General features: G+C 32.1%; 1 protein-coding gene across 1 annotated transcript; it reads left to right on the top strand.

The window, feature by feature from the left end:
- The first annotated feature begins 1,140 nt into the window (after positions 1–1,140).
- On the top strand, positions 1,141–8,197 carry LOC107062780 (agamous-like MADS-box protein AGL80). Its single transcript, XM_015313824.1, has 3 exons — positions 1,141–1,231; positions 2,949–3,060; positions 7,621–8,197. Exons 1-3 carry the CDS (start codon positions 1,141–1,143, stop codon positions 8,195–8,197), a joined length of 780 nt encoding a protein of 259 aa, XP_015169310.1.
- The last annotated feature ends 2,828 nt before the right edge of the window (positions 8,198–11,025 follow it).

The raw sequence follows: 11,025 nt of genomic DNA on the forward strand, positions 1-11,025 counted from the left end.
TGTTTTCCCGTCGGCTAAATTCGTAACAGCACTGTATAGGTAACTAAAATAGTCATAACATTTTACTCAGAAATTGGATTGACGCGAAATTGGTGGCGTTGGAAAGTAGATTCAAATAACTTTAATTTAATAGGTTATGGCTCACGTAACTCTTTATATGCTAAGAGATATGGTCGTTCAAAGTTGACCCAGTAGAATCTTACATCAAAACTTAATCTATAACGAAACTTCAAGAACACTTATCAAGAAATTAAATTGCTCAATATTTATGAATAGATTCTCAAAAGAAACTCATGATTGGCGTATGGATGAACGAACCCAACACTATGGAAGCTTGCATACCTCAAAGAACTAGGTTCTTGACGAAATCTTGAATTTCTTGAACGAACGCTTTGATCATCTCCTCTTTTCTCCTCTCTTCTTGAACTCTCAACTAAAATCCTAGGCGTATGTTAGGATTATAAAATTGAACCTAATAGGATTAGAACCTTAAAACCTTACTAAAAATGAATTAAATCTAATTTGATAAGGAAAAGACCAAAATACCTCTCATATTTTCAGGTAACTTTCCTTAATTAGACAGCCTGACTTCAAACAAGCATATCTCCCTCATGTGAGCTCGAAACTTAGCAAACTCGCTGACATTGGAAAGATAATTCAAAGATCTTTCATTAGCTATGTTGTAGACCACCTAACACATCCTATACTGAGAGTTATGGTTGTTTGAAGTTGACCCAAAACTTATAACTTAACTTGCAAAATTTCAGATTTTGTTATTTTCAATTTAGTTCTTTGTGGAACTCAAGGTGCTACATCTAGTGACCTGACCTTAATACTTAAGAAATTTTAAATTCCTTGGTATAATCTTACTCACAACGAAGAATGGTTCGAGTCTCAGTTCAAAAATTTTCTGGAGTGTTACAGTCTGGGTGGGCCAGATGCCGCTAGGGTAGCGGCGCCACGGTGGGGTAAGCTGGTGCCAGAGCGGGATAGGAGAGACAAAATGTAGATAACATGAAATCTTTTTTTCTCCTTCTTCCTAAAACACCTAATTTAGACGTAAACCACCCTAGAAACCCCCAAAAATCTTCTCTAAGCTTGGGAAGGAAGGAGAATGAGATTTCTAGCATAAGGAGATCGATGGATTGCGGATTTCCAGTCAAGATCACCATCACAAAGTCTGGAAACAAGAATCGAAGCCAAAAACCCCGTGCAACTGCTTGGTGCCCAGGTGGGCTAGGTTTATTAATTGAGTAGTTATAAATCTGTGCTCACTGCGTAGTATAATGTAAATCAATAGTAAGATTTATGCGTAGGCCTTCGTGAACCGAATAAAAGATGATTATATGGATCGGTTGCCACGTTCCGCATAAACATTGGATCGGGTACCACGTTCTAGTATGCTAACAATTTGGGTTTGGGTTCCATAAGAGGACCATTGACTTGACATAATTGTATATCTTGATAATTGTGGAATTGTATGTTGTTCGTAAATGATAATTGATATTGTATCTCTCCGAAATTGTTAAATGATTATGAGGACTTATATCTCATTATTCTACTATGTTGAGTAAACTTGTTATGTATCACATTGGTGAATGAACCGGAAAGGGCAACCCCTAAAATGGGATGGAATATGGTATGTGGGAAGGGCCAGGGGTTCAAGAGTCTCTAATATTTAAGTGAAAGGTTGTCCGGGTGTTGCAAGGAATTCGTGGTTAGTGGTTAGGAAGCCTTGATAAAAGGTGCCACGTGGCAAGGACTGGGTAAGATGAAGAGATGAAAAGGGTATGTCGTGTATGGTTAGTCAGGATGTTGGTAGTTGCAATAGTGGACTCTTCTTTGAGGTAGAACGGTTAAACTATGATCAAGAATCTAGTAAGTAGGTGTACTGAGATGGTGGTTAGTAGTAAGGGTACTAGTGTAATTTAGAGGTATTTTAGAGAGAGTAAAGGTGGAAGAGCGAGTGGTTTTATTTCATGTTCTTGCTAGTTGAATTCTTATATTAAGTTGTGGGCATCAGGATGACGGATGATGCCTACCAGTACGTGTGGTTTTGTACTGATACTACTCTTGCTATGCCTTTTTGGCATAGTCTGGTTGCAGGATCAATGATGTTTCATAGGTGAAGACGAAGACAAATCTGCAACAGCTTCTATTTTTCCTTCCATGTGGTAGGAGTTGTGTCTTTTCATTATCATGTCTGGCTTTGTACTCTTAGTAGCTCTTGTACTTGTTTAGGCTAGATCCCTGGGGTGTTAATTACTTTACAAGTCTTAACCAAAATTATTTTAAAGGTTCTTATTTATGAAATCCTGTTAGTATATTTATCTCCATTTTCTTTAATTTTTCCGTCATGTTTGACTATTGGGATATAAGGGTTCTCCTACTTAGGTGTTAGTATTTAGGTGCCCGTATGGTCCCGTGGATTGGGTCGTGACAGGATCTTTTGCAGGTTCCTTCTTTGTTATCTGCACAAAGGTATCTTGAAATGGCCTAGCTAATCACTTATCCAATGTCTTCACCAATGCTTGTTCCTCCAATGGCACCACAAATAGACCCTTCAAAGAATATCCCCTAGTGTTAATGGAGAACAATGTTAATGGCTTATTTGGCATTCTACGGAGTCCTTCATTTTCTGAGTTGTTGAGCTTGAATGATTATGAGATAATGACTTTACTTGATGATACATCTTTCGACATTCATGTTCAAGATCCAAATCACCACCACAACAACTTATAAGGATCTATGATATATTAATTATTAGTAGAAATGTCTGTACTTTGGTTTCATATAGATTTCTAAGCATGACAGTAGTACTTTTTTGTGTAATCTTAATTAAAGTATGAGAACATTATAATAAACACAAAATATATAATACTTGTCTACATTTAAGTTAGCACTTATGTTTTGATTTTAACCTCCTTAATTTTATGAAACTTGGACAGGAAGCTTGTCCGAGGGTCCTTCTTTTGGAATTGCCATTTTCCTTTCCACAGTGGAATTCCTTCTTGCTTTCGCCTTTGACCTGTGCCAAACTCCACTTTTGGCTGTTGCCAGGTGGAATGATTCATCAACCTCGGTATCAGCAACCAAGACACCCTTCTTTATCGAATGAATCTTCAAATCATCATTTTTACACCACGACTCCGATCACGATTTCCAGTTGACTTTATCTCAGGTGAAAGGGGTAGGAGAACACTTCACATAATGCTCTTTGACAGCAAGCGATATCTTTAAAATTCAATCAGAACAACACTAGGTGGGTAAGATATAGGATTCTTATCTGAGTCGCGTGGATCACAAAATAGATCTATGATTTCATGTCCACTCGTTGATTTTGAGAAAATCGAATCAATTGGCTTGGCCGTTAAACTTTTAGCTCGCAAGTAATATATATATAGTATAACATAAATTTATGTATAGGACTAATTAAAAATACAACCAGATTTAAATTGTGACCTTCTCACCGTTAAATTTTTTAACTTGTAAAGAATATATATGGCATAATATACATATAGGTTTTAGATAGAAAATGATTGAAGTTCAACTAAGCTTAAGTTGTGATCTTTTGTCTGTTAAATTTTTTAACTCGCGGATAATATATTTAGTATAAATAATGTTTCAAGTACACTTCATCCAATTCTAGGTGTAAACGATTGTTAACTAGTATAAAACCCAACGAAAGGTTGGGGTCGAACCCACAGGGAGCGGTACGTGTTCAAATTCACTTATGAAGTGCAAACGTGGTATAATCAGTTATAGGAATAGAAATTATCGAAAACATACAAACAAACAAATCTAAAGAGGTGACAACGAATGTTAGATGGGGGGTTTGGATTTGCAATTATCAGCTACAATACAATCAAACACTAAGGAAATAACAATTTAGAGAGGGATTCTCGGGATGTGATCTATTATAGGCAAATTTCACTGTATGGCTAATTGAAATTACTAATAAATAGATAAATAGTAGCGGGTAGGCTAGACTATAGATGCAATGGCTTTCTCTTGAACAACTATTATAAATCAGATGATTTCTTTCGAACATCAACAAGCTTAGGAAATAAGAACAACCCACATCTTAATTCATCCACTCTCTCCAGCTAGATGGGTAGAACAAAATTTAGAATTTTACTCTTTCGAGCTAAACCCATGTCAACCCCAATAACTACAATCATCAATTGAAAGCCTTGATTATAAAACCTTTTTTTTATAAAACCTCTTTTTTAAGCAAGCCCAAAATTCTAAGTTCTAATTGCATTTGTAACAATTCTTAGTTTAAAACACAACTATCAATTAAACCCACTTCAACTAAGCATTTAAATTAGTAATTAACAATACCCATAAACTAATTCAGCCCATAATCATATGATCACACCCCAAGAATTGGGGTTTTAGCTAAACATCATAAAAAGGTTAAAACAATTACCAACTCGATTAGTCATCAGCTGGGTAAGAGTCTCCAAGCCTTTTACAATGTTTTCCAAGGGTTAAATTCAAAGATCCACTTTCAAATCCTCAAAATTAAGCTTAGAAATCCTCAAAGTCTACAATAAAAACTAAAAAACTAAGAGAAAACTCTAATTCTAAAACTTGGGGATCCAAAAACTAAAAACTCTTGAGAACTTCTTTTAAAATCCAATTTATAGTTGCCTGCATTTTGGCCTAAAAGTCCACTCGGCGGAATAAGTCGCGCCTAGCCAAGTTGTTCGGCGATCCGCCTTTTGCTCTCTTCCATTGCCATTTTGCATTGGTCCTCAGCATCCCAAGTCATGTAACATTGGGGGATCCAGTTTGTTGTCGCGGAACCGATCGGCGATTCGTCGACTGCCCATTTCTTTGCCAACTTGGTTTTTTCCAGGGCTGGCACGCTGAAACTTTGGGTGAGCTAAAGCGCCACTAGGCGGTGCACGGAGTGGTATTGGCAATCACCATGATAACTTTTCTTCACTTCTTTAGTTTTTTAGTTCCTTTTTGTCCGATAATTTCCTTGCCTTGCTCCTTAGCCTCCATAGCTGCAAATCAGCACTTTAACATCAATTTAGAGCCTAAAATAGGCATTTGAGGATACTTATACTATCAAAACAAAGCCCTAAATGATTCGAAATATCGGACTCATCATATGACATATTTACTTATAGGGTTGATAGAAAATGATGAAAGGTTCGAATAGGTTTAAATTACATTGTGACCTTTTAGCCATTAAATCTCCATTTGCAATGTTATAATATGACATATTTTTTCTCATAATTGTAACATGAATATGGAAAGAACAAATATTCAACTAGGTTTAAATTGTAACCTTAGCAACCCATTAAATTTAACTCACAAAAAATATAGTATGTGATATTTACACTCTATATGTGATTGTTGTTTGTTCTTTCATTTTTACTTACACTAGCAGACTTTCTTATTGCGTTGATAAGGGAAAGACATGACAAGGAACATGAAACTTGCGTGAATGTAGAGATTAACCTAAGCGCCCAAAAGTCAAGACTTTTTTATTTCTTGATAGAGAAACTTTATTGATTGAAACTAAAAAATGATTTGGAGAAAGAAGAATTCACTAATTAAGTTTAAATTATGAACTTTTAGCTGTTGAACCTGATGTGACAAAATCATAATATACGACATAAATTAAATATATTTATGTTTTCTTCTTTCGCTTGGACTTATACAGATAGACATTGAATAGAAAAGATCTGATAAATTTAAATGTAGAGCCTAAGATAATTAAAATTTAACTTAGTGAACATATGGGATAAAAAATCATCATAAAATGTCTATTTTCATTTCATAAAATATTAGTAAGATAGTCTACATCTATTTCCTCATCTTCTTCTTGAGTACTACTCTTAAAATGAAATAAAATTCTCTTTTCTATCGTCAATATGTGTAAACACATTAATTTGGTAAGTGTCTTGTGAAATTATTTTATGTATTTCTTTTCTTCGAAACTAATTTAGAAATTTTTTTTAATGTAACAAAAATAAAATTTGAGCATGATTTGATTTTTAATATAATCGAACACTAATCTTAAAATGAAAAAAAAAAATCTCTTTTCTTTGCTCAATATGTGTAAACACATTAGTTTGGTAAGTATCTTGTGCAATTATTTTATGTATTGCTTTTACTCTAAACTAATCTAGAATTTTTTTTAATGTAACAAAAACAAAATTTGAGCATGATTTAATTTTTAATATAATTGAATACTATTCTTAAAATGAAACAAAATTCACTTTTCTTTCCTCAATATGTGTAAACTCATTAGTTAGGCAAGTGTCTTATGCAATTATTTTATGTATTGCTTTTGCTCGAAACTAATTTGGAATTTATTTTAATGTAACAAAAACAAATTTGGGAATGATTTGATTTTAAATATAGTTGAATACTATTCTTAAAATGAAACAAAATTCTCTTTTTTTCCCTCAATTTGTGTAAACATATAAGTTTGATAAGTATCTTGTGCAATTATTTTATGTATTCGTTTTGCTCGAAACTAATTTAGAATTCTTTCTTAATGTAAAAAAACTAAATTTGAGCATGATTTGATTTTTAATATAATTGAATATTATTCTTAAAATGAAAACAAAATTTCTACTTTTTGTTTCCCTCAATATGTGTAAACACATTTAGTTTGGTAAGTGTTTTGTGCAATTATTTTATGTATTGCTTTTGCTCGAAACTAATTTATAAATTTTTTAATGTAACAAAAATAAAATTTGAGAATGATTTGAATTTTAATATAATTGGATACTATTCTTAAAATGAAACAAAATTCTTTGTTATTTCCTCAATATGTGTAAACACATTAGTTTGGTAACTGTCTTGTGCAATTATTTATGTACTGATTTGCCTTGAAACTGATTTAGAATTTTTTTTAATGTAACAAAATTAAAATTTGAGCCTGATTTGATTTTTAATATAATTGAAAGCAATATAAAATTTCTACTAAATATGGTTTCTTCCAAAATTGGAAAAAACTATAATATGCTTTTATAAGCATTGCAATGGCAATAATCATACACATATCTTCATTTTTATATTCAATAAATATTTGAATTTTTATTAATAATGAAATTAATTGTTATTATATTATTCAAATATTTTTAAAATTAATATTTCAATTTTTTTTGGCCAATATTTCAAATTTTCACTTGTTTCAATATTTATCCTTTTACATTCATAAATTAAAATATACAATTTTTCAAACTTTCTTTAAAAAAACATTTGTTAATACTCTATGGTCAGTTTTCTTTTTATAGATAATACTTACTTAAATCTAAATCAATTAAAGTATTTTCCTAATAAGAAAATTTTGACTAAAAAAGATTTGTTCAACATAAGACTAGAGTCATAACTATATTAATCTCAAGATGATGGAATCTAATTTGATATCAAATCTACCCTCATTTATTTTTATGCCAAAAATAGTACCCATGAAAACTAAGTATTCTCTAATTCAAATTATTTAAAAATTTATTTGTACCCTACAAATAGAAGGCAATTCTTAGCAAAGAAACACACCAACAACAATAAGAATAATAAATCCATTTCATCCCCCATATCCTAATAAACACATTTCTCCTCCTCTTCCTCATTTTTAACCATCGTTAGAAAGAAAGTGAAGTTGGCTTTCATTGAAAATAACACTGAGAGGAGAGTCTCATATAGAAAACGACAAAAGGGATTTTTAACCAAGGCTCGTGAACTCAACACCCTTTGCGATGTTGAATTGTCTACCTTAGTCAATAGCCCTTACCACAATGAACCTGAGGTGTTTCCAAATCATGAAGCTGCTACCGGCATCTTTACAAAGTTTATTGATCTTCTCGAGGAGAAGAAATCAAAAAACATGAAAACACTAGAAAAGATAACCACGAAAAGGATCGAGAAAATTGAGAAGGAACTTGAGAAGGTAAGGAAGGAAAACAAGAAAATGGAGTATACAAACCAGATGTATGGATTGTTGAATGGTGAAGAGATGCCCAATAGTAGGCACATAGAAGATCTCAACGATCTCTGTTATGTGATCAATAAAAACCTCAAACCGATAAATGATGGGATCAAAGCAAAAACTCATGAAGAAGGTTCTACATCAAATGCTCCTCAACCTATTGCTGGACCGATGGATTCTGGTGGGACTAGCTTTGACATGTCATGGGCTCCTCTTTTGGCCCCTTTGATGCTTTAGTACTATCCGAGATTCCTCTTTTGGTTTCATCTACTGTACCTAGTGGGACCAACTTCGAGAGCCCAAGGGCTCCTCTTAATTTGGTTCGTGATATAACTCCAACATCGATGGTTCCTCTGACGGCTCCATTGATGGTTCCTTCAAACGCTCCTGCTCAAATGCCTCAATTCATGTTCCCTTTGAGGAATCCTCCCCAAATGGTTCCACTTGTGGATCTTTCGCAGGTTCCTTCTTTGTTATCTTCACAAAGGTATCTTGAAATGGCCTATCCAATCCTTCCAACAAGCCAATATTATCCAATGCCTTCACCGATGATTACTCCTCCAATGTCTAATTTAGTGTTTCCTCCAACGGCACCACAAATAGACCCTTTGATGAATATCCCCTCCATGAGTGCATCAGTGCCAATGGATAACAATGTTGATGGCTCATTAGGCATTCCACGTAGTCCTTCATTTTCTGAGTTGCTGAGTTTGAATGATGATGAGATAATGACTTTACTTGATGATACATCATTCGACATTAATGTACAAGATTCAAATCACCACCACCACAACAACTTATAAGGATATATGATCAATGTCTACTATTTATACTGTTTTATAAGTCTGTTAAGATCCATCTTATTGGAGTATATTTATACTTCCAACTTTAATTTCTTGCTTTGTCAAAAAGGCTGTAATTTATTTTGCTTACTGAATATGCTTTGTGTAATTTTTTTTTTCACATAGAAGGTTAATTAAAGTTATTCTTCATATTTACTCTAAGAAAATACTTTTTATGTAGCGAATTTACCAGGCAATAGAGCCTCCTTGATCAATCCAATTATCATCTCCTTTGATCTAATCTTGCTAGTAAGAGTTTAATTATAAGTAGATATGTCTGCACTTCAGTTTCAAAATAAATTTCTATGCATGACATTAGTTCAGAGCCATCAGATCCAATGTCGCTAAAGCCTTTAGGAACATCTACAAAGTGTGACTCATTGCCGCTAAAAAATACATACATAGCGGTAATTGAGTTATTATCGTTAATTAATTGTTGCTAAAGATCATTTTTTATGTAGTGTACTTTTTGTGTGGTTAATTAAAGTATGAGAACATTATAACAAACACTAAATATATTACTTGTCCTTCATTTATGTTTTGATTTTAAAATTTATGTTTTGATTTTAAAATCCTTAATCGAGTTGTATTGTTGCCAAAATTTATAATCATGATGGAAAAATAAAAACAAAATGATGATGAATGAATGTTTAGGGGAGAAGATATTATTTTTTCTTGAGAAATTAAAGAAGATATTTAATCCAAATATTGCTAGGCAGGTTGAATTTTCTTCGCTCAACTAAGATTTTTTCTTTATGTGATTTAACTATTGAAGGGCGTACTTGTTTCTTCGTAATATTCAAATGCTTTAAAAAAAACACGTTGTTTTCCTTGGATAACATTTTAAATATATATATATATATATATATATATATATATATATATGAAAAAGAAAACCAAAAATAGAAAAAGAAAAGAAGAAGTTATACCCACATATATAACATTTCTTGGATCAAGATTATTAATTATTTTCCTCCTTAAATAAAGTGTAATCACTCCAATTTCTGGAAGAGAGGAAATGGGATTTGGGAGAGAAAATTCATTTTTAATTGGTCTATGCACATCGCTCTCTCCAGGAGGTTGGCCGCCTATCCTAGATCCTTTGCAATGAGTTCAGTGGTGAAAACAACTTGCTTTTTCTTAGAGTTACTATTTCTAAAGATCACTAAATTTTAAGAATTTATCTAGCAAAGTCATTGAACTTTATTTTGTATAAAAAAATCACTCAACTTAGACCTTTATATCAATAAAATCTCCCAACTTTGATCTTTGCATCAATAAAATCACTCTTAATCCCGTGAATTTGTTACGATGTATTTTGGTTTAAACTTTACCTCACTCTAGCAACTCATGGAATTAATATTTTTTTGTTTGCTTATGATTAATTTAGTTATAAAGAGTTTTTTCAAAATAAAATTAAGTGACCCAAAAAAGAAAAGAAAAGATATTGTGAAGTTCAGCTAAAATGTGTTGGGATTAAAATTAAGAATAATATATAAGAACTTTATTTGGCTTGTCTTGGAGATGGTCTTTGTTGATGGAATTGGATCTCGTCATAGATTGTCAAATTATTAATTTGAATAGTCTTTAATTAGTATGAATAGAACTGTTTTGATTTTTATGCTTGTTAAAAGCTAATTCATTTAGTCAGTTCATTAGCTTTAACAGGAATTATGGGAGAAAAAAAGAAAGAAGATGATGAAATTCACATTTAAGGGTATATTGTGGTAGACAAGTATAAAAAAGCATTAAGAGTGATTTTATTGATACAAATGTGTAAGTTGAGTGATTTTATTGATACAAAACAAAGTTTAATGATTTTACTAGATAAATTTTCAAAGTTGAGTGACCTTTGGAGATATTAACTTCCTTTTCGTATATGGTTAGGGATAGAAGATTCGGCTAGATTTTAATTACGATATTTTGTATGCTAAGCTTACTAACTTGCAAAAGATATTGTATGACATAAACTTACTTACTATGGTTAATAAAATAAGATAAAAGAGATACTTCGGTTTAAATTGTGAGATTTTGGCCGTTAAATTTTTAGCACGCAAGTAATATTTATAGTATAACATAAATTTACTTATATAATTCATTAAAAATGATTAGCAATACAACTAGATTTAAATTGTGACCTTCTCACCGTTAAATTTTTTAACTTACAATATGACATAATTGACATATAGGTTTTAAATAAAAGATGAGTGAACTTCAACTAAG

The sequence above is a fragment of the Solanum tuberosum genome, unplaced genomic scaffold (assembly GCF_000226075.1).
Source record: "Solanum tuberosum cultivar DM 1-3 516 R44 unplaced genomic scaffold, SolTub_3.0 scf00269, whole genome shotgun sequence".
NCBI classification, from domain to species: Eukaryota; Viridiplantae; Streptophyta; class Magnoliopsida; order Solanales; family Solanaceae; genus Solanum; species Solanum tuberosum.